Source organism: Podarcis gaigeae, assembly GCF_964106915.1.
Source record: "Podarcis gaigeae genome assembly, chromosome: 7".
Lineage (NCBI taxonomy): Eukaryota > Metazoa > Chordata > Lepidosauria > Squamata > Lacertidae > Podarcis > Podarcis gaigeae.
In genome coordinates this window covers 62,906,540-62,931,834 of record NC_139683.1, presented here as the reverse complement: position 1 = coordinate 62,931,834, position 25,295 = coordinate 62,906,540, and the positions used below count along the sequence as shown (strand labels likewise).

At 41.1% G+C, this 25,295-nt stretch overlaps 1 protein-coding gene across 1 annotated transcript in view; it reads right to left on the bottom strand.

Annotated features, from left to right (window-relative positions):
- Positions 1-352: 352 nt before the first annotated feature.
- LOC310849383 (uncharacterized protein) overlaps positions 353-25,295 on the bottom strand; it is a gene marked incomplete at its 5' end in the record, with an annotated part of 87,028 nt that continues 62,085 nt past the window's right edge. The window contains 3 exons of the mRNA XM_083749548.1: positions 353-953; positions 2,396-2,532; positions 7,961-8,167. Of these exons, the coding sequence (XP_083605674.1) occupies positions 950-953; positions 2,396-2,532; positions 7,961-8,167 (348 nt within the window). The 3' untranslated portion in view covers positions 353-949. The remainder of the gene's footprint in view (positions 954-2,395; positions 2,533-7,960; positions 8,168-25,295) is intronic.

The following is a 25,295-nucleotide window of genomic DNA, read 5'->3' as shown; positions in this document are numbered from 1 at the left end:
AAATAGAGTTAAAGGTAAAGGGACCCCTGACCATCAGGTCCAGTCGTGACCAACTCTCTGGTTCCGGTGCTCATCTCGCTTTATTGGCCGAGGGAGCTGGCGTTTGTCCACAGGCAGCTTCCAGGTCATGTGGCCAGCATGACTAAGCTGCTTCTGGTGAACCAGAGCAGCACACGGAAACACCGTTTACCTTCCTGCTGGAGCGGTACCTATTTATCTACTTGCACTTTGTGCTTTCGAACTGCTAGGTTGGCAGGAGCAGGGACCGAACAATGGGAGCTCACCCCATCGCAGGGATTCGAACCGCCGACCTTCTGATCGACAAGTCCTAGGCCCACAGGTGGGTGCTTATATTGGTTAAGTTTAAGTTAAAATCCAGCAAATAAATCCAAAATGCAATGCTTTTTAAAATAACCTCCAAGGTCAAGTTCTTAAAGCAAACATTGAAATGTTTTGCCAAAATACAAGTTCACAGACATTTTCACATTATTCCCTTCTATTTCTTTTTCTGGGCAAAATAATCAGCTTATTCCTATTACTGAGGATCTGGGAAGATTTCCTTGCAGTTGCCACATTTATTTGCTTGCATGCTTACTTTTCAGAACCAAACCATGCTGTCATGTGTTTTGAGGCTTAACAGCTCCCCATGTACATTGTGGAAAACCCTGAAATAAATTTGAAGTACATTCTGTGGTTCCAAGGGTCAATATAATGAATTCTAAAATAGGGGAAAAGCCCTTGCAATAAAAACACAATAAGAAAGCACTCCAAATCTGGACTGCAGTCAGTCACAAGATTGGAGGGCACTACCTTCTGCATCATACAATACAATAATAAATGTACACAGTAAAAAAAAAAAGTATTAGTAGACTGCAATGAAGATTGTCATATGAATCAAGATGCATTTGCAGCGCTCTTCTTGATTAATTAGCTACTGAAGACAACAGGTTCACCTAAAAATGAAAAGGAAATGAGTTGTTTAGACCATAACAGTTGCCAACCACCATTGTCCCACCAATTTACAGTTCTTCTAACATTTTCACTAGTAAAATTTACCCTATAATTTCCAGTTGTTTTGGCTCTCTGTGTATGGAGTGTACAGATACCCTTCACATAATTCCCTGCTGGACTGCCAAGAGTGGGCGCTTCTTTGCTGGAAGCATTTAAGGAGTGAGTACACTACGGTCAGGCCAGTTGGCCCATTTTAGCTTCTCTGTTTCTCATTTTTCCAACTGAATTCCACTTGCAACATTTCCACATCGGTTTTTTAAAAGTCCTTACAAAAGATTGTAAGTATTTCAGTGCACATTTCCTAACAGACACGCTTTTGCATGCAATTTGCCTAATAGGCCCATTTTGTAAGCATTTTCCCCATATTTAACACATTCGTGCACATTAAAATGCATACATTAGTGAAAATAACGTAGGAAAAAAAATACATTAGGTTGGGGAAAACGCTTGGAAAATGTGCATCTCGTACATGTTTTTTGACTGGAGAGATGCACGCAAATATTGAGAAGTGCAAATTTCAGATGATAGCTGTTTGGGAAAGTGCAGATTAGATAAATTCACTATAAAATGTGAGCTGAACTGAATTGCTTCCTTATCCCTAAGATGGACATCTATATGCCATGGATCGCTGTAAGATTCTACATTGATTAGGGTGTTGTACTAGAGGAGCTACAAGGTCCCTGTGTAGTACTGTGAATAAAGTTCTAACTCTGTATTACAATTCCATTTATCTCATTTATCTCAGACCCTCACATATCTGTTGTAGATCCTTAAAAAATGAAGAGACTGTAGGCTCCATCTTTGGAGAATGCTATAAATCACAGGTAGCTGAATTGACATGTTTTGCAATGGAGGTGCTCTCATATATCACAGCTAGTGCAGGAGGTCAGTTTAGCTGGAGTCTTACTCTAGGAGGGTCATAGCCAGTGGTAGAATACTTGTTTTGCAGCCCCAAGTTTGATCCATTGTATCTCCAAGAAAGACCTGTCTGGAACCTGGAGAGCCCTGCTAGATACCGAGTTAGAAGGACCACTGGTCTGACTTCCTGTGTTCTGCAGAATACAGCATATTCCACATAATCCAGCCTTGGTCATGGTGTTTACAAATTTCACATATGTTCCCTGGCCATGGACTTAAAGCCACCACTGGATGCTAAGCCAACCTCAAAGTCATCAGGTCTGGATTGGACCCATCATCCGGCCCTCCTCCCCTTCCACTGTGGCCACCATGAATGACAGGGCTGTAGATGCTTTTGTTCATAAACCAGATAGTTTGTCAAAACAGGAGGAGGACTTTTCTTACAGAGGGCTTTTGCTCAGCGCTATCACTTTTGATGCACTCTGTTCCATGTTTACAAGAAAGCGGCAGTCACTGAAAGTAATACCTGTATTCTTTTCTTCTTTCCCTTAGCTTGTTCTCAGAAGAAATTCCCAGTGCATTATCCGTTTCACTTATGTGCTCCTGAACGAATGCATCCCCTTCATTGCATATGAAATTTATTCCACTAATGTCACCAAATGCCTGAAAAATACAGTGTGCAGGCTCATTGGTTGTGGCACAGTCCAGTGTGATATCAAGTTAAAAGAAACAAAAGTAAGCAGACTCTGGGCACAGTTTATTTATTTGTTTAAATTACAGATTAGCAGCTCTTTTGTGTGTGAAATTTGGTACTGTCATGGCAATAACTCAGATTCCCTTCTAATGTACAATTTGGGTTTCATGGTTGAATTCCGCTCCTGTGTTTTGTAGCAATTTTTTTAACAGCCCTGCCAAAACACTATAGAGGGAGTGTGCGTACAGAGAGAGTCACTAATAACATGTACAGTGGCAAATGAAGACTTAATTCCACATGAAAGGTGAATCCACCTAGGTTTTGCTTCAGCTCTAAGAAATAAATATAGTAGAATAGAACTGCATTTCTCATGCTCAGCTATTTTCTTTCTGTAGGATACCGTTGGGAAGTGAGTAAGAAAAGTATACGAAATAAAGGGGGAAGCTACTGGCTTTGGGAATACACTGGATGTAGGAAAAATATCGCAGATGAGTGATTCAAATATAGAATAATATTGTCGTGACCCATTGTCATGCTGCATCTAGGATCACCTAGAATCTACATCAAGGATCATTTAGGGCTACAGGCTTTGCTGGAGAGTGACTGATGGGGTATGTCAAGACAAACACAATTGGTGTCCTCATTACCTATATAAAGATAAGCAAACGGGAGTGATCTTTCATGGATGGTCAAACAGGTGTAGAGACTGGACATATAAGACAATGAGCAATTAAGGTGAATGCACCATTCTGATGGAAGAAATGAACAAACTGTGTTGGAGTTGGTGACATGGGCTAGATCTCTTAATAGATTCAGCAAATTCACAAACTCTACCACATCTCTTTAAAAAAATTAAATGAGAATAAGCTTGTACTTAATGCTGCATTGAAATCAATTGGTGTCAAAAAAATTATTCAAAATTCATAATTATATATTACTTACTAATTATATTTAATTTAATTAACTTAATAATTATATATAACTCACATATTAAATGTTAAGAACTATAATAATAGTAATCACTTCACATTTTATAAGCTGTTAACAAATTTGCATATAATAAACTGTAGCATGTATACAAATATAAACAAACATATACATAAATATTGGACATAGTCTCAATACTGAATTAATTAAAGGCCAAGTCATTGCTTCTGAAAGTGACTCAGTGGCAGTAACCTTTTAATTAATCAACTTCGCCCAAAAGTTCACTTCACAGTGTAATTATAAAAGTGAGTAAAAATTATAATTGATGTGTTTTTGTCAATCTATGTAGCTGCAAGGTACTTTTTGAAAAGGTTATATTTTTGTTTAGGTAAGCTGAGCTAATATTGCCTTGGTAATTATCTTTGACTTTTTTTTTTTGCTTTTTCTAAAAAAACACAAAAACAAACGTGAATCAGCAATAAGATATGCTAAATAAATATTTGAAGCATTTAAACATTAAGAATGTGGATTGTGGATATATGCTGGAGCAAACTTGGAATGAACCACAAAGTCTAAGCAAAGTTTTCTCCTCATCCGTAAAAGGCCCATTTGGAATTAAATATCCTGGCACATTGACTTTTACTATCACAATTTATGTTTGCTTTCTGGAACAGACATAGCATCAGGTCGAGGCTCCTCCTCACTCAGGAGCCATTTATCAAATGGAATGAAATCGCTTCAGAAGTGCATCCATTTTGTATTTCCCATTAGAGCAGAAGTTTTAAGTAGAAAAATAAATGTAGCAGTTACTTTTGCATATGTTAACTTGCATGCACACATGTTGGAAAATGCACAAAGTGTACAAGAATCAGCTACATTTCAAGTTGTTCCAAATGAACAGATGTCACAACACATTGTGTCACCAAAACCAAGTGGGCAGCCTGTTTTGTTTTCCTCCAACAACCTCTCTGGGAGGGACGACACATGACTCCGCCCCATCAATTTTGGGGTCATGTTGAACACTTGTTTGCTGGTTGTGGTGGTGGCCAGGTTGTCTGATAGCAGCCAGGCCTGAAGCAAGAAGGCATACATTTTTAAAAGGCAGCCCTTATGCCACCTCATAAGAAGGTACCAAGGACTAACTTTTTAAAAGGTTTGCTTTCTTATTTGACAGCTAGGAACTGTTCCAAACAGCTAGAAACAACAGCAAGCATGCCACCTTGCCTCCACAATCAAGGGTGCCGGGACTGTGTGAAGTCAGTGTGTGTTGTGCGCAAGCCCTGTGGCATACGCATGTGAATTGAGTACCACCATGTGCTGTGTGTGCATGGCCGCTACAGAATTTTGAGGGGGCCCATCCAACTCCTTGAAATTTTTTTTTGGGGGGGTCATTGCCCCCCCCGTCTTCCCTAGGTAGTGCCCATAAAGCACAGTATAGTTTAAGCCAAAAGAGGCTTCAGCGATTTGGATTACTATTAGATGAGCATCCCACCTGTCTTCAAAATTGCCATGCAGGCATGTCTTTAGTCCACTTGTTTCTACATATCAAACCCTTTCCCACAGTACCAGGGAGGAGACAGGGAGGTGAAACCCTACGTGAGACATCATCTGAATTTTTAAAACAAATACTACAACTTCCTTGCCAAAAGGTGTGTCTCACCTTTCTGCTCTCTGCATCACTGTGAATGAGAGACTTCATAATTCATCATTATAAGTCAGCCCTGCTTTAACCACAACAATGTCAGTGGATGATTGGGATGTGAATAATAGTCTATTGGAGAGGCCTAGTCCCTTCATAGATCTCTAGTTCCAGAGATTTGGAGCTGATTTAAATTAGGTGTGTGCATTTGGTTGAAGTGAATCCTGAATGCCGAGCAGAAGTAGAGTGCATCAGAAGGATTTTGGCTTGTCTGAGGTAAAGTGAACATACACTCCCTCTGTATACGGCTGCGTGAGTTGAAGCAGGGACCCCTGAAGCAGTTTGTGGCACCTTGGTGATTCAGGCATTAAAAAAAAATACTGCAGACTAGCGTCTACTGAAAGTGACACCATGTATCTAAGCTTTCTTGAACGCTTTAATTTAATTTTGACCATGCTTTTCGGAGCAAGGATCATCCATCTTGATCAGAAATGCTACAAGCACCAAAATACAGATGTGTGGCCATCCCTGAATATCACAGCTAGTGCATACTTGTGGCCATCTTCAATGTCATCTGACTTTCATCAGAAAGTGATGCCTCACCTTTTCTTTACTGGGTCCACAGCTCTTCATTTATGACTTACAGACTTACATATAATTTGCATTTATGCCTTGAAATTGTTCAAGGTATCCTCTCTGTGAAGATTTCAGCCATTCATATGTCAATGAATTGATCCAAGTAAGGGTCAATTAGCTCCTGCATTAGGTTATCGAATCATCCCTGATGTTCTCTGATTTGGATTGCAGTAGAAGCCCTCCCTCCCTCCCTCCCTCCCATGAATGTGCAGTCTTCTGGTGCAGAAAGCATTTAACTTGGGGCTCCACTGCATGTGAGCAAACATAACCACCAACACATTTGGGCTTGCTTTCACTACGTACAACATTTCAGTATAATCAATGGCCTTGTTCATGGGGTATCTCATTCGTGGTACTCGGAGTAAGAGTTCAAATCTAAATACAGTGAATTGCTTTCAAAATAAAGCATTAGGTAATCTGTTTATTTCCCCAGGAAGCACTCACCAGCCACAAATGTGTAAGCGATTTGAGAGCTGTTTGATATGTCCTTACCAGTTCCAAGAACAATGCGCCAAACTGTGCAGCCCTTCATTTTTATAAAAGTACAGTTTTCTCAAACAGCCACAACACATTCGGTGTTCCTTAGATTAAATATCTGAATATTGCTTCTGAAGGAACAGCTGTCAGCTTAAATCTAAAGTCTAGTTTGTTTACCAATCGTATTTTATATTTGTTAGGAAATGACACCAAATGGCAATAACATTGAGGAAAGTGTTCTACTGGGGAATATACATGCCCTTTGGTTACAGTATACATATCTTTATACATAATGCCAGTATATTTTCCCTAGAATTATGTTAAATATGTAAAAAGCCTTTCCTCATAAAGGTAAAAATGCTAGATGATTCCAAGCTATAATTTAGCATTAGTGTCAAGATTGTTTCGGAAAATAAGCTACAGTTACCGCTTCATTCTTTTTAAGTGTCACTCAGCATACCGTATCTGATCTTGCATTCCAAATAAGCCCAGATGATTTTATTCACTTTCCAAGGCAGACACAAGAGCTTAAGCATCATGTGCAGCATATGGATGGATGTAAACGGCTTCATGAAGTAATAGGCTAGTTACCCAGACTGTCTGATCTTATTACCGCTTGCTTCATTTCAAACAATTGTGGAGGGTAGGGAAGATCTCCCTTTCATCTTCTCTGTGTTTACAGTGATTCAATCTTAAGGGTGGTTTTGTTTTGCTTTTTTAAAAACTAGATAAAAAGCAGGCTGTCCCAAAAAAAGAAAGAAAAAAGTTTCTGTGCAACATTAAGCTTTACTTACCCTTTAATAAGAAACTGATTTCTTCTTGAGTTAAAAGTGGCTTATCGTTGCCCTCTTAATAAGAAATCAACCGAAGGCAGCAGAAGCCAAGATAATAACAAAACAAAACAAAAATCGCCATATTTGTGTTATCACAATGTATCACCAGTATTAAATGCTCTGTGCATGGCTTCTAAATGCATTTAAAATGCTAAAACTCAAAGGACAATTTAAAAAGGAAGAACTGTGAATGAAACAATGACTTGTTTTAGGGAGGTGGCAATTTTGCATGCAGAATGTGCTTGATGCAATCCTGAGAGAGGCTAAAACCCCAGAAGGCCACTGCCAACCCATGGGAAACTGAATTAGCAACTTCCTCCCTCCCTCCTTCCTTCCTTCCCCCCTTTTCTCAAGCACACACCACTATATATTCCTCACCTCTTCCCTCCCTCTTTCTCTCAGAATTCAGATGCCCCCTCAAAAGAACAATTTTCCCACGGAACACATTGCTCCATCCTAATCCCAAACTGAAATTGTTCACGCAGACAATAAATAGAAAATAATGAATAGACAACTTTCTTACTATATGTGTGGTAGGAGCACAAACACACAAGTGACATCAAGCAGAACATGACCATATTTCTCCTAACACAGCAACAATTCTCTTTCTCCCAGATCTGCTCCAAAAGGTCCCCTAACATTTATTTTTAATATGTCTTTTGTGGTTTTATATCTTGATTTTATTCTGTGAACCAGCCTGAGACCTCCGGGTATAGGGCGGTATATGAATTCTTTACTATGGAGTCTGATTTGTGTAGAATGCTATCAAGTGACCAGTTTAGAGATCCCAGTGCAGAATGATCCTGAATACACTGTACAATGGCCTATGGTTGCATTTGGTTGTAACAATTACATCACATTAAAAACCAGAATGTTGGGACTTACCTCTACAATAGCACCACTAGGCAGTCTAAGGAAGTGCCTGTACAGTTCTTGGAAGCCCCCAAGATGAACTGTGTATATAGATACATGAACAGTGACTACTCCTGAGCTTCCAATAGATTTCAAGATTTCATTGGGGAGCTGGAGGCCGGTACTGGAGACACCAGACTTATTGGCATGGTCTTTCCAGATATAATCACAGACAATGACCTAGTGAATGAGAGATCATATGGTTATTTCATTTCTGCCATGAGCTTGGTCCCTATTCAGCTATTTTACCTTATTCAAATCAACTTAATTTTTAAAAGAAACTTGGGATCAATAAGATTCATCCTACAAAAGACATACCACAGGCAAAATTAATCATATTCATTATACTTGAAATTGCAAAGTATACATGCCTGTCAAGGCAAATAAATAAATGTGATATACGATATTAGCAAACATTATAGATTGACTGGAGTCAGGCATCTCATTTATTTATTTCTTTATTTATTTTTGAAGTTAATACAAGTTGCCTAGCTGTGTTTTAATGCTGAAATACATTACAGCAGGGAATTGAAATGTGATAATTTTAGCAAAGCTGTAAATCTCATAATCAGCTTTGCATATGAGTAATCAGAAAACTTGCAGGATCTCGGTTTCTAAGGCTGCCAAACTTTATTTCTCAAAGTATCAAGCATAAGAACGAAAATTGTCCACTTTGCATTGATAGTTGGATTTTGAAGACACGATGCATACAAATCTAAAAAAAATTCCTTCCAGTAGCACCTTAAAGACCAACTAAGTCAGTTCTTGGTATGAGCTTTCGTGTGCATGCACACTTCTTCAGATACACTGAAACAGAAGTTTCCAGACCCTTCTATATAGTGAGAAGGTGGGAAGGGGTATTACTCAGAAGGCTGGTGGGAATGGGTGATTGGCAGATAGCTGTGATGAGCCTGTTGACGACTCTTAACGACTGCAATAGGTCTTACAGGAAGAAGCAAGGGGTGAAAAGGTAAAAATGGCTTTGTCATGTATAATGAGATAAGAATCCAAGGTCTTTGTTCAGGCCAGGTTTCTCCATGGTTTTAAGTTTGGTGATAAGTTGTAATTCAGCAGCTTCTCTTTCCAGTCTATTTCTGAAATTCCTTTGTAGTAAAACAGCTACTTTGAGATCTTGTATAGAATGTCCTGGGAGATTGAAGTGTTCTCCTACTGGTTTCTCTGTCTTGTGATTCCTGATGTCCGATTTATGTCCGTTTATTCTTTGGCGTAAGGTCTGGCCTGTTTGTCCAATTTAGAGAGCTGAAGGACACTGTTGGCATTTGATGGCATACACAATGTTAGACGATGAGCAATTAAATAGTCCCGAGATGGTATGTGTGATGTTGTTGGGGCCAGTAATGGTGTTGCCGGGTGTATGTGGCAGCAAAGTTGGCATCTGGGTTTATTGCAGGCTCTGGTGCCAGTGTCCGTGTTAGGTCTGGTTGTAGTATTATTGTGGGTTAGGAGTTGTTTAAGACTGGGTGGCTGTCTGTAGGCAATGAAAGGTCTTCCTCCCAGAGCTTGAGAAAGAGAACTGTCATTGTCCAGGAGAGGTTGTAGATCTCTGATGATGCGTTGTACTGTTTTAACTTGGGAGCTGTATGTGATGACTAGAGGTGTTCTGTTATTTTCTTTTTTGGGTCTGTCTTGCAGCAAGTTCTCTCTGGGTATCAGTCTGGCTCTGTTGATCTGTTGTCTAACTTCATCTGTTGGGTATTTTAGTTCTAAAAAGGTTTGCTGTAGATCTCTTAGGTGAGAGTCTCTGTCTGTAGAATTGGAACAGATGCGGCTGTAACGTAGTGCCTGGCTATATACAATGGACTGTTTGGTATGTTTGGGATGGTAGCTAGAGGCATGTAGATATGTTTGTCGGTCAGTTGGTTTACGGTATAAGGTGGTGTCTATGTGCCCATCCTGTATTTTTATAGTAGTGTCCAAAATATGTATTTCTTGCATAGATTGGTTCATAGTTAGGTTGATTGTGGGGTGAAAATCATTGAATTTCTGGTGGAAGGTGTTCAGGGTCTGTTGACCATGTGTCCAGATGATAAAAATATCGTCAATGTATTGTAGGTACAAGAGAGGTTTGAGTGGGTAGGAGTTTAGGAAACGTTGTTCTAAATCTGCCATGAAGATGTTGGCATACTGTGGGGCCATGCGGGTGCCCATTGCTGTGCCGCTGATCTGAAGGAACAGGTCATCACCGAATTTGAAGTTGTTGTGGGTAAGGACAAATTGGCAGAGTTTGGTGGCAAAGTCCGCTGTGGTTTTATCTGAAATGGTGTTCCTTATAACTTGTAAACCATCGTTGTGTGGGATGTTGGTATACAGAGATTCCACATCCATAGTAGCTAGTATAGTATTGTTGGGAAGATTATTTAAAGATTGTATGACAAAGCCATTTTTCACCTTTTCACCCCTTGCTTCTTCCTGTAAGACCTATTGCAGTCGTTAAGAGTCGTCAACAGGCTCATCACAGCTATCTGCCAATCACCCATTCCCACCAGCCTTCTGAGTAATACCCCTCCCCACCTTCTCACTATATAGAAGGGTCTGGAAACTTCTGTTTCAGTGTATCTGAAGAAGTGTGCATGCACACGAAAGCTCATACCAAGAACTGACTTAGTTGGTCTTTAAGGTGCTACTGGAAGGAATTTTTTTTGTTTTGACTATGGCAGACCAACACGGCTACCTATCTGTAACTGCATACAAATCTGTTAGTGATAATGTTTTAGATGCCTGGAAATTGTGGTTAAAAATATAACCTTGAAGCTCTGGTTTCTAAATATACATTTCACTTGAAGTGCATTTTGGGATATCCATTTTGCCCACTCAATTATATGTAATGATATTACTGAGCATTCTGTTGTTGCACTCTTTACAACAACCCTCGGAAGCAACCTAGTATTGCCATATTTGCCTGAATATAAGTCTCACTTTCCCCCCAAATTCCAACCATGAAAAGTTAAAGTGTGGCTTATATTCACAACCTTACGGTATGCAACCAGGAGCATGGGGCAAACAGCACTAGGAGCATGGCAAAGTGGTGGCAGCCCTGTGTGTAGTCCCCCATCCTCTCCCCCAAGGCTGGGAAGGGAGAGAGCAAGGAAGGGGAAGGGCCATTGGCAACACAGTGCAGCTCCCCACCCCTTGCCCAGTATGCAGCCAGAAGCAGTAAGAATTGGAGTGGCTTATTTTCTCTTTCCCACTCCAGTTTTAAAGGTGTGGCTTACATTTAGGTGCGGCTTATATTCGGGCCAATATGGTATTATCTCTATATTGGAGCTGGAAGAGTAAGAGTAGTTTGCTTAGAGGAGGGGTAGGGAGCCTCAGGCATGAGGGTCAAATGCAACACCCTATGACCTATCTATTTGGCCCATGTGACTCTCCCCAAGTCACATCCCCTTCCCAACTATGCTTCCTCTCCTCAGGCCACATTCCCTCACAGTTCCCTCACCAGAAGAGGAATTGATTCTTTGGGAGAATCCATGATTGTTTAAAGTAGTATGGTACTGCTTTAACTGTGTAGTCCATAGGTTGAGATCCCACACATTCCTGCATAAGAGCAAGCCCCATTGAACTCAATAGGATTTACTTAGCAGAACTGCATAGGTTTACATTGCGAATATCCTTGCAGCTGCAGAACACAGAATAGGTAGGAAGAAAAAGAAAACATTTATTTTCCAGAAAGGGCACAACTATTCATTTCAAACAACCTTCCTTTTCTAAACAGGAGTATGAAATCCACTGTAAACTGAGAAATGTGTCTTTCGGAATATATTTAAAGTGATATGTCCATTCAGTATTGAATAATTCAGAATGCATATCTGTTAAGGAGTAGAATGCTTTATCTCTAATGTGCCCTGAATAACCTGAAGTAAGTGCCAAGCAGAAGACTCTGCTGTCATCTGAAATCTCTGTCGTGAAGTTAATCAAAAACGTCCATTCATCTCCTCATAGGCCAAATGTGGCTTCATAAATCTGCTGAGACAGACTAGTCAAGAGACAGTGCATATAGGACATGTCAGAGGCATTGAAGACAGCTATGATCTAGATTCACAAGAGCTGACAAGAGACCACAAAATGCCAGTACAGCATCCCGTAATCCTAAAGTGAAATCCATCTTTCAGCAGAAAAACAAATTAAGGGCAATAATTCGGTGATAAGAGGCAGGCCAGAACAGGTTCAAAACGCTGAATATTTCACAGGGTTGTTTAATTAAAACAGAAGCATGATGCTTTTAATTGCTCTGCAGCAGTTCAGCCTGAAATTAAGCCTGATGTGAATGCACTTGCAGTTGATTTAAGTTGTTATAATTGCAAAATATTACAAGGAATGAACACCAAGATAACACTCGAATGGGGCTTTCTAGTGCAAATCTTCTCTTCTCAGCTCTGTGCCAATTTGTGAGGGAAGAGGTGAGAGAAAGGATCGTAAATGTCAACCTGCCCACATTCTTTAGCAAGCCTCACATGGATTTAAATTTCAGCTCGCGAATGTGATGCATTTTCCCACACCAATAATATTTGGGTAGTCATTGTTTTCTTTCATGATGTGGAGAAAAAGTCATTTAGGGTATACATAAAAGGTTGGGAGATTTCATTCCATGCATGCTAAATACTAGAGAGCATTTAGCAGTTTCAGAAGGTCCTATGGCAGAGTAGAAAGTGGGTTCCCTTCTCCATTCCAAGAGAGAGTTCTGGTGGGAAGCCTTCAAGTGCTCTTTGTCCTAGTTTACTAGATTCTTTCCAGACCACCTGAAATTTCCACACGCACCATATGACCTTTTAAACCAAGGTGTTTTATCAAGGTTTAAACCAAGGAGAAGCTACCAAATGGTGGCAGAATAGTGTTCTCTGGCCACACACCCCTGCTCCATTGTTGCTCCACTTGGTCTCAAAGCCAAGATCCACTTACAGTGGAATCTTGGTTCTCGAATTTACTCCATTCCAGGAGTCCATTCGACTCCCAAAACTGTTCGAAAACCGAGGCACAGCTTCTGATTGGCTGCAGGAGCTTCCTGCACTCAAGTGGAAACTGCACTGGATGTTTGGCTTCTGAAAAACATTCAAGAACTGGAAGGTACGACTGTATTTCCCCTTGAAGCATAAAAAGCAGAACATGGTGGCTTTGAGCAAATGAGCTTCCTGATGCTACTTATTCTGGATTCGCTTGACATAGTCACCTTGGGAACTTATTTGAAGGCCAGGGAAAACATTTCCCTGTGTGAAATAAATAAATCGTGTATTGCCAGATACCTTTATCAATCCCAAGCAAGAGTTCAGCGTTTGAATCCCTTCTACTCACTACAGATAGGTACTCATGCAAACAGCATACACATATCTGAGAAACGGCACAATTTTTCTGCAGGAAATTTCTCTGCAGGTTCCAAGCTCTCAGGTTTAGCCACAGGCAAATAAAAATGTGTGCTTATTTGATAATATTTATTTATTCGTAACTTTAAAAGTTTCAGTCACATTCCCAATGATCAGAAGTACAACCTCACTAATGTAGGCCTAAAATTACGAAACGTGGGTGGTGCGTGATGCAGGGCAAATGAGCTTTTGCAATTTGTGTACTCAGTTCCGTACTTTAACTATGTGCTGTGTGAAGAAACATTTCCTTTTGTGTGTCCTGAATCTTTCTACATCCCACTTCATTGCTCACCCCTCCACCCCAACACCAGGTTATTTATGAACAAGTTAAAAAGTACCATTTCTAAGAGTGATCCTTCAGGAACCCCATTTCTTACACCACTGCACTGTTAGAACTGTCCTTTTATTCCTATTCTATTTCTCATTATTTTGCCACTTATCCTCTCCCTTATCCAGTGACTGCTAAGGTTAATCACGAATCTTGGGTGGGAGATTGTCTCAAAACCTTTCTGAAAGTCTAAGTACACCATGTTGACGGGCTCACCCTTATCCATACACTCTCAAAGAACTCTAAAAAAAATTTTTAGGCAGGACTTGCAGAAGCCATGCTGCTTCTCCATTTTCTTGGCCTTGACCTGTGTCCAAATTCACACTGAGCCCAAATGTTTCCCTGCCCTACCAGCTCTGATCAATGCCACATTCTAAAAAACCGAGAAGTAAGATTTTCAGGCTATTAAGAAACCATCCATCAACCAGGAATATTAGACCCTCCAAGTGTCCTTATTTTCCAGGGACAGTCCCTGAATTACAGAAGCTGTCTCAGTTTCTGATTTGATCTTGGAATGTCTCATTTTTCCTTAGGACGTCCCTATTTTCATTGGAAAAATATTTGAGGGTATGGTAAAGGTAAAGGTAAAGGGACCCCTGACCATTAGGTCCAGTCGTGGACGACTCTGGGGTTGCGGGGCTCATCTCGCTTTATTGGCTGAGGGAGCTGGCGTACAGCTTCCAAGTCATGTGGCCAGCATGACTAAGCCGCTTCTGGCGAACCAGAGCAGCGCACGGAAACGCCATTTACCTTCCCGCTGGAGCGGTACCTCTTTATCTACTTGCACTTTGACGTGCTTTCAAACTGCTAGGTTGGCAGGAGCAGGGACCGAGCAATGGGAGCTCATATTCGAGGGTATAGTAGGATGTCCCTATTTTCATGTTGGAGAGTATGGATACGACCCCCAAGCCAAGGAGATAAGTAACTATGCAACCTTTAGAAAACATCTGAAGACAGCCCTGTATAGGGAAGTTTTTAAAAAATGTTTAATGTTTAATTATGTTTTTATATGTGTTGGAAGCCACCCAGAGTGGCTGGGGCAACCTAGTGAGATGGGTGGGATAATAATAATAATAATAATAATAATAATAATAATAATAATAATAATAGAATAGAAAATCCCTATTTTCATTGGAGAAATGTTGGAGGGTACGGAATATCCTTTTGTGAAGACCCTGGCTTCCTATTAGCCTGCTAAGTGAAGCCATAGTGATATGCCCATTTGTGCTAATACAGACAGCAAAATTTGCCGCAAGAGTACCTTTAGGTTTTGTGAATGAGGCGAGTCTGTTTGTGCTTTCTGAGTCTAAACTGCTTTATCCACTTTGCAACTGCTATCTCCAATATACGCTGGAGGGGAGAAAATGTTATCTCTGTATTCAATATGCTTGATTTGCAGGGAAACACACACACATAACTGTTCTAGCATTATTCTAACCAACTGCCTGTTAGAGCAATGCCCTTTATTAGTGGAGTGCACTTTCAGTAATGACTCTATACAAGACAGCAAAAGATCACTGGCTGGTAAATGTCTGTGAATTCCATTTCCCACTGCAAACAAAACCCATTCTGAGCCACCAGCCAACAGAGTCTCCTCCAGCTGCTGGAGAAGAAGGAAACAAAAGTGATTATTTATGAAGAGTGGCAAAATAAGATCCCAAGGAAGCCTGTCATAAAATGCTTGTTGCATAATACATGATGGATCAGTTCTATTATGTAACTTTCCCAAAGATATAACAATAAAGAGAGTTGCTAAGTATCATAGTCAGCATTAATTTACAGTAGGAAAAATAATTAGAATCTACCCCATTTTTAATTTTTTTTTTTTTTGAAGAATGGAGTGAAAATGTAAACAATGCTTCCCTCCAGGCAAGCACTTTATCAAGTTGACAGGTGCATTTGAATTTCCGAGGGTGGGGGACATAATAGGTTATTTATGTGTCATTTTAATAGAAAGGCCCAACCATCAAGATGGACAGGAGACTTTATCAGGACTGTTGTTTGCAACTAATCCACCAATTTAATACCCCAGGAAAATACCTGAGACAAAACTGGTCCATTTTTCTTATACACTCCATTATACCCAAATCAATATGGGCTCTATTCATCTCCAATCCTTAGCACGGCAGGTGCCCATCACACTGCACCCCTCCCTCTCGACTCAAAAGGCGAGCAATGCTGGTTTGCATTGTAAGGCTCCAGTTCAAACACTGGAAGTGAATGCAGAAAGAAGAGCTGAATAACTCGGGTCGATCCATGCACAACTGGGAAATTGGGGGTGGATTATGAAGGAGACATCTACAGCTCAAAAGGATCAGGTAGGAGGCAATAAGAAAGGTCTTTGCTAAGACCCCGGAGAGCTGCTTCCAGTTGGAGAAGACAATATTAGGCTAGATGGACAATAAACTGATATAGTGTAAGGCTGCTTCCTAACAGGTGATGCTGTTTTGACTCGTCCATCCCCATTCTGCTAGGAGGCAGTGACACCGATGTGTGCCTCCACCACTCCTCATTACAATTTATTTAGTAAAATAATCCTTTTGGAGCAGGCATAGGGAAACTCGGCCCTCCATATGTTTTGGGACTACAACTCCCATCATCCCTGACCACTGGTCCTATTAGCTAGCGATGATGGGAGTTGTAGTCCCAAAACATTTGGAGCATTCTTTCTTATTTCTTAATCACGATTCGCAAACTTAGGACACGCTATGGCGGGACAGTGTTTATCCAATGGGTGACGTTTAAAATTCATTTGAAAATGAATAGCATTGAGATGAATAGCAACAGCAACCAACAACAAGAATTCAGAGGGCAACTGAGTCCAAATACATCACTTTGTGCCTCTGCTCCCCATCAAAATCATTATCAACCCAGCGGCTCTACTGCCTGAACTCAGCTACAATGGTTCAATCAATGTCAGGACATTGTGGGTGCTAGCTATTGGGGGGAAATGGCCTCGCAATGTGTCATCTTGCAGTTTTCAGAGCTGATTCATCACAGGTCTTTCCTTGGCCATGCTATTTGGACACCTGGCTTTGAACATAAAGAGGGAGAAATTAGAAAAAGAAGGAAGAACAGCAGCCAATTCCTGTAGAAAAGAGCAATTTCATTTTGCAGGATTAATTAAAATGTTGGAGATCAACTGCAATGTGAGGGAAGGCGTGGACCTTTTGTGGATCAATGTTCTGTGAGATATATAACCCTTTCAAAAGCAAAATGGAATTCCTTGAAATTGTCTTGCTCACCAGGCTCTCTGTTTTGAAGCTATTTCTTTTAGCCAGTACCAGTTTTTTCCTCGCATGCAGTTTTCACTTCTAACTCAAAGTTTCCGTATGTTAAAATATATGAAATCAAAGGACACTTCTAAAAATAACCATTCTTAAATAAGCATCTAATATAAAGCCTCCATCTGTCAATCACCTGCTGTCACAATAATGGCAGGTGAGCTGTTTCTGCCCACATGGATGATCATCTGATCTTCAGGGCTCAGTAGCTGCATGGCACCTTGCAATCCCTGACAACCTAGTGCCTGCAAATCTGCTTTGGCCTAGTTGAATATTTACCTGTCCCACACAGGTATGGCAGGGGTCATAGCATGGCTAAAATAGCCCTAGCTGCACCAATGACAACAAATACAAGTGATCCTTGTTTTGCACAGGGGTTACATTCTAGACCCTGTGCCTGTTGGCACAGCCCATGAAAAGTGTTGCACCCCACCTCTGTTCTGCCTCCATCCCACCCTTTTCAGTGGTGTTTTAGTGACTTTGGGGGTCACTTTGAGGTTTGGCGCCATGCACGTGTGTGCGTTAGCGCATCAATCAGTCATGTCTAAACCAGGAGTTACCTGTATACATGCTTATTTCCTTGGCCTGTACAGTCATACCTCGGGTTAAATATGCTTTGAGTTGAGCACATTTGACTTGCGCTCCTGGGCAACCCAGAAGTAACAGAGCGCATTACTTTCGGGTTTCGCCACTTGCGCATGCGCAGACGCTGAAAATGACGTCACGCGCATGCGCAGAAGCAGCGAAAAGCGACATGCACATGCGCAGACGTGCCATCGCTAGTTATGTTTACCTTTAGATGCGAACGGGGCTCCGGAATGGATCCCGTTCATATCTAGAGGTACCACTGTACATTACCTGCAATTGGTACAAACAAATTAGTGTCAGCTTTGGCAAGCAAAAATGCCGTTAGATATGTTGCAGCGATAGGAGTCATAAAAGCAATTTTTTTAAAAAAAAAAAACCTCTTACTGATGAATATCTTTCCTTACCAGTTGCATGAATTTGAATAATATTCTTTTAGCAGATAATTATACATGCACAGCTTCTCCTGCTCGTACCATTTATTTGAGGTGTCTTATTAAAGCGGTTGTTGGTACGTTGGCTTGATTTTGGAAAGGGGCTAGCAAATTCAGGAAGGAACTGAAAATCACTTCAAGACAGATCCTTTTAATCAATCTCAGGCTTGCAGGAGTGAGGATTTATGAGGGTCTTTCACCCCTAGGTGTGATGCTAGTAACATAATCCAATGTAACTGTTAATGTTTGCATCTGGGCATCCACTGGAGAACCAAACCATAGCCGCGGAGCTAAAGAAGGCAAAAGGCATAACTTCAAGTGTTAATTGTTCGAGACTCTTATACGAAACATTCACAAACTACATGGGCTCAAGTGTTGTGGAGGCTACAGTGATGGGGAAACTAGGCCTTAATTAACTCCTGGGGTAATTTACAAGTATGCACACCGCACTAGTTGCTGGGCTTACTAACAAGACCCTTGATCGATGGCATGTGTTCAGGAAGGGGGCTAAAATGTGGCCGATAATAGGGGGGAATCGAGGGAACAGATAGGAACAAACCGAGGACCCAAAGCTCAAGGGGAAACCATGTTTGGGGAGGGTGGGGATAAAAAGGCTTCCACTTGGACCTCCCCCTCAGCTTCACCATTTTGTCTTCTCAAACACTGGCATCACATGTCCGGGACAATGTTCATGGATATCTGATTCACACAATTGTTTCCGAAACGGTTCTTTCCATTCCTTTTCATAAAGCTTTTTGTGGCAGCAAGTTTGGCATAGTGGTTAGAATGTGAAGGCTGGGAAGGGCTTGGGCCTCGGCCTGACCAACTTCATAGGGTTGTTTTGGGGAATAAGATGAGAAGGCAGAATGTATTCTGCCTTGAGCTCTTTGGAGGAATGGCACAATATAAAGGTAACAGGTACATACATACACACATATAATGTATACCAGGCACCCCCAAACTCAGCCCTCTAGCTGTTTTGGAACTACAATTCCCATCATCCCTGACCACTGGTCCTGTTAGCAAGGGATGGTGGGAGTTGTAGTCCCAATATAGCTGGAGGGCCGAGTTTGGGGATGCCTGATATATACACATTCCTTACCCAGTTTTGGAACTGTGGTAGAATCCAGGCGTAACCAGTTGACTACAAGCATTTAACAGCCTGGACAAGAAGAAAGCTGGTGGCCTACAGTTCTCAATCAACTCTAAGGCCTTCCATAAAGCTCACCAAATCTCATTTGCAGGGCTGTCCCATAGAAGTTGGAGCAAGCTTGTTTTCTCCTGCTCTTGGGGGGGGTAGGACTTGAACCAATGGCTTCAAGTTACAAGAAAGGAGATTCCAACTAAACCTCATGAAGAACTTTCTGACAGTAGGAGCTGTTCAACAGTGGATCAGTCTTCCTCAGGAGGTTGTGGATTCTCCTTCTTTGGAGGTTTTTAAGCAGAGGTTGGATGGCCATCTGTCATGGATACTTTAGCTGAGATGCCTGCATCGCAGGGGGTTGGACTAGATGACATTGGACGAGATGGCATGTTTGTTCTAGGCATGTTTGCATCGAAGTGAATCCCACAGAACCCAGCGGGATTTACTCTCTATTAATAATGTTCAGGGGTCCTTAATAATGTTCAGGGTTGCACTTAGCTAAGGAGGAAGCCTCATTAAACAGAATGGACTTACTTCTGAGGCAACCTACACAGAACTGCACTCCACTTGCCATAGTCTAATGCCCTTATTAAATTCTCTAGGAACAAGGTAAATTAAAGGGGAACGGTACCAATTCAACTCATTCATTCATTTAAATGAAGCTGATGAGCTTTGAGTGAAATAAAGTTTTCCTGCCCTGGAAAGGCAAGAGTTCTACTTTGAATTTACTGCCAAGCCTGTCAGAATACGGTGTATCACCCATTTGCTTGTTTTATTTTTCTTGCAGAACAAAATGTGGGGTGTTTTATGCATTCGAGTAGAACAGCTTGTTTATTCCAGCTGTTTAATATTTGTCAGGGGACCTACCAACCTCAGGCAACTTTTTCAAGGTTCATTAAAACCAGACCACAGACAAAACCTGCAGACTCATGTTAAGCCCACCTAACCCTTTGGACAGCTGCAAGGTTAGACGCGTGGAATGTAGTCACTAATCTGAATAATGCTCCTGAATGAGATCTTACACTGTGTATTCTCCTTGCTTGTTTCAATGCAAATATGGGAGCTTGCTTACCCAGGTAACTTCCTCTGAAATATTGTCACGGTGAAATTGTCAGAAGAACAAATGCAGTCTAATGCAATGGTTAAGCAGGCTAAAAGATAAGGTTGAAACTGGAAGCTAAAATCCTAATGTGACTTTTCATTATTACAAAGTGCCCCCCTCTTTTTGCTTCATACTCTCATCTTTGTATGAAGGACTATAATTCAGAGTGGAAATCAAAGTGGGATGGGGGAGACATTTGATTTAATTTGCATTTAAGGGCCAAACTGCCTAATTCATACTTTCGGAAACATTATGTAAACAGAAAGACAGTTCTCCTTCGAAATCTGCACTTCTCCAAATTTTGCAAAGCAGCTCTTGATGCAAGTAATAGGTGCAAAAATGCATATGCCAGGGTAAGATATCCATTAAAAATGCATACATTGGTGAAAATAATAGAGATGCATGATATCAGGTGAAATTGCTGTGTGTACATATGTAAAACTGCATATAAAATGTGTGCATTTTAAAAATTCACACATTTTTTTAAAAAATGAGAACTCTTAAAAAAGTCACAAACTGTGAAATGTGGAGAACTGAATTTTAGATTAGAAAAATGAGAAACGTAGAGCAGATGAAACTGACAGATTCACTCATTCTTATGGACAATACACATTCCTGGAGCTGTCTTTATTTTTGCAAACAAACAGAATTCCTCGTGCCTTTCACTTCAAATGAATATTTCACTTTTCTACAAATTATTCTTTCATGCAAATCTTGATCTTGGATGTGTAATCATTATCCGAATTCGGGTTTTGCCGCCCATCCATCTCTATGTCTCCCATCTCAGGTAATCAGCATTTCTGTTTATCGAAACATCTAGCTATCTGAAAACTTAGAATGTGCTCCAGATCTTTCAGTTAAATGCTGCTGTGTATATCACTAATGCTGCTTTGTACATGGCTAATATTTTCCAAAGCTTCTGACAGCCCAATCCATAACCCCATTTGCCTGGAATGCTAGTATGCATTCTGATTTACTTCAACGGCCCTAAATCTGTTTAAATTCAAGAATTTGGGATTCACTGGATTTTAGAGTTGCCTGTTCCAAACTCTCAAATAATTTACTTTGCAGCTTGCTCAATCTATTTATGATGCCATCCTGTATTATGGCCAGAAACATTTTAAAGGAGATGAACAGTTGTTCTCAATCTCATCAGGATATAGCCATAACTCAGAGGGAGCTAAATATTCCTCTTTTTACAATCTTGTTTCTAATGGTTCAGCTAAACACCACACTCGTGCAGGTAGCATCTTTTCAGGAAGCCTGTTTCTACGATGTAGGAATCGTACCTTTGGAACTCCCTCCCATCACAGATCAAATAAGTTCCATCTAGATTGCCTTTTTCACAACTATTGAGCACCTTCTTTTTTTCATCAAGCCTTTAGCGAGATTTTTTAATCTCAAATTTATCTGAATTACATTTGAACATGTGTGTGTGTATCACTTTGAGATTTACAGGTTGTGATTTATTAATGGAAATAAATAACAAGTGGCTCTAGTACCAATTGTCTTTCAAAGAACGTGGTGGAATTCTTAAGACCCACGATATGCTTCTCTTTGGGTCTTTGATCAAATTTAAGAGATTCTGGTTGTTCTGTTACCAACTCAGGTTCTGAAAAGGCAGGCAAGGCAGGATTCCAAGCATTCTTAATGATAGATTGGCATGTGCAGAAACACATATGCATTAGCTATCTTTATATAAGGATTCCAAAGTGTTTAAAACATTGGTAAAACAATTAGAAACAAAATATCCTAAAGGATTTAAGAATTGTTCATTGGTGGTTTTGTGACACAGAAGGGAAACAATGTAATATATAAAATTATAATAGTCCATGATGTAATACTTGAACCATTGACCTAATGGACCCTGGACTGGCTTTTCAGCTGCTAGAACAATCAATTCCAAAAGTTGCATCTATTAAAAGTGGGAGACTAGCTATTTTTATACTTAGATTCTGAAGTTCCATCCATATTTTGTTTTAAACAGAAAATATCCTGAGGGATTTCCCTGTTTACTGGAGATTAGTACAGAAAGGAGAGAAAATAATATACAGAATTATAATATTACATGATCCCTAAGCAAGTTTACTTGGAAGTAAGTCTCACCATGTTCAGTGGTCTTATTCCCATGTAGATATGCACAGGGTTGCAGCCTTAAAGAAGAACATTATTAGACCTAAGAAAGTTAATATTGACAATGAGCACAATTACTGAGGGGCATTTCTTCTTCTTCAGTGGGCCTAGGAGGCAGGCTGAGCCTCCCTGCCAGGCTGAGCCTCCATGTCTACAGTGGTACCTCGGTTTGAGAACAGCCCTGTTTACAAACAATTCAGTTTATGAACTCCACAAAACCGGAAGTAGTGTCCCGGTTTGCGAACTTTACCTCAGTCTAAGAACGGAATCCGAACGGTGGAAGGGCACCAGCGCATTAAGGAAAGCGTGCCTTGGTTTAAGAACGGTTTCGGTTTAAGAACAGGCTTCCAGAATGGATTAAGTTGGTAAACCGAGGTACCACTGTATATGTCAAACCAACAGAAGTCTGCTTGGGGAGGGATTTGCTTGCCTTCCTTAAATGCAAAACCATCATGCAATCTGAAGTGTTGAAATGTTAGCATTGTCAGAAAACTAATTATCATATTTTCACTTGCACACTTCAGACCTGCTTGCTAATTAATCTCTGTGGACAGGATGCCTATGAATCAAATATTAATGTAAGTAAGATGATATTGGATGAAATGTGTTCAGTGCCCCACCCTGAGAGCAAATGCAATGGATTGTTTTCTATAGCCTTGACAGCAAGCAAGCAAAACCCTGATTTTCACTGAGCTATTTCTTCCAAGTATCTGATGGCAGGCACACCTGAAAAAATTGTGATTAAATAGGAATTGTGACTAAATGTTTTTCAATGCGGATTTTCAATGTTTGTCCATGATCACAAGGGGTCTTCATACAAGACCAGAAACCCATTTATTTATTTCTAGACCACCATTCAACCAACGATTCTCAAGGTGGCTAAACAGTTTAGAAAAGCTATTAGGATAGCAGTGCTGAAATCCACAATAAGTAACCCTAACAACGTACGCCAAGCTCACAAAGGCTAGACATAAATATAAAAGGGGTATGTTTTTCCAGAAGTGTGCCTAAACTAATTTGAGCAGCCCTGGTGTAATTCTTGTGAGCAGAATCAAGACATGTGTAGTTTACTTTGAGTGGGCTCCCTACTTCAGTTCCACTTCCACTGGCCTTTATATCCCATCCCTTTCCCAACCAGGGGGGGAAATGTGTCTTAGAGCTTATGATGGACAAGCAAGGAGGCATCTCTCCTTCCCATGCAATATTCTGGGGAGAAGATGCTATTAGTGTGGTAATGCTGCCAACATCTTTTACCACTAGGGATCATTGGGATTCTTCTACTTCATCCCCACTCCATAAATCCCAGTAGGAAAATATGTTGGCAGAATCGTCATGCTGGGACAGCTATCTTAACTTTCGAAGCACATGGAAGGCTGGATTCGCTCTCAGGGCGAGCTGTTGGGTGCTTGTACACCCACAGCCTGAACATATGTGTTTTCCTTTCTTAAACAAGGAAGGAAAAAGAAAAAGAGCATGCTATCCAACACTCTGGGAGAAGGGAATTCCATCATTCTGGATCTCACACACTAAAAGGCCTGTTCCTTTTAAAAATCAACCTAAAGTCAGTAAGTGCTGAAATTCAGAGCAGGACTTTACTAGCACATCTTAAAGCCTGGGGAGATCAGTAGTTCATCGTGAAGAAGATACTCAAAATCAAATTCATGACCTCTGAGAACTGGTGTCTGGATGCAGGGGTGGACTGGATGAGGGCCAATAAACTGTGTTTTAATCCTGGGGAGATGGAGGCTCTTTGGGTTGGTGGTTCCCATGTTTGGGAAATTAGCAAGTCACCTGTTCTGGTTGCACTCCCTTTGAAGCAGCAAGGGCATAGTTTGGGGGGGGGGTACTCTTGGATACTTTATCAATAGGGCTCAAGTGTCCTCTATGGCCAGGAGTGCCTTTTACCAGCTTTGTCTGGTTTGCCAACTATGACTATTCCTAGAGAGGGATAGCCTGGCCACTGTAGTCCAGGGCTGGCCCACTCATGAGACAAGGTGAGACAACTGCTTCAGGCACCAGGATCCACAACAGCAGCAGATCCTGATGTCAATCTTTATTGCTCCCTTGTGCCTGATGCAGAACTTCTCTCATTCTTTCTTCTTTGGCATGGAGGGGGTGCCATTTTGTGGTTCACCTCAGGTGCTAAAATGTCTTGGCTCAGCCCTGCTGTAGTCCATGCATTGGTTACCTTGAGGCTAGATTACTGTAACACACTCTATGTGGGGCTGCCCTTTGGCTTGGTTTGGAAGCTCCAGCTGGTGCTGGAACCAGATTTCCAATGGGAGTTTCTGATCAAGAATATGAGACACCATTGTTAAAACAGCTGCACTGGCTGCCCGTCTGCTACCAAGCAAGGTTCAAGGGTCCTGCATTGATTTACAAAGCCCTGAACAACTTAGCTCTGGGATACCTCAGGGATTGCCTGAACCCCTATATTCCAGCATGAAGGGGGCATGATCAAAACCTTTAATATGTCGTGTTTCTATGCATGTCATCTCCCTCAGGTTTGCTTCTATCATACGTATCCAATTCAACCTTGAGAAATGGAATGGAATGAGTAGCCATTGGGTCACACCTCATGCAGCCCAAATAGGTGAAGCATCCTGTCTGTCAGGGATTGGACTGAAGAGGAATGGTGGAGGCCACCACCCCCTCCTCCTGAACCTTCCCAAGAAGAGGAGGACAGTATAATTACAACGGTGGTTTGCAGAAGGTCATGACTCTGAGACAGAAAAAGGACAAAGCTGGGAGATAGTGCAGAGAGAGGAGAGGGAAGCAGCAGAGCCTGAACAGCTGGCTGACATGTTATCATTAGAAGGAATTCCAGACCCCCCCCTTTCAGACAGGAGGGCTGTGAAAGTGTGAGAGCAGAAAGCAAGCAGACAAAGGGCCTTACGCAACCACCGTATGAGTGGTGGAGGAG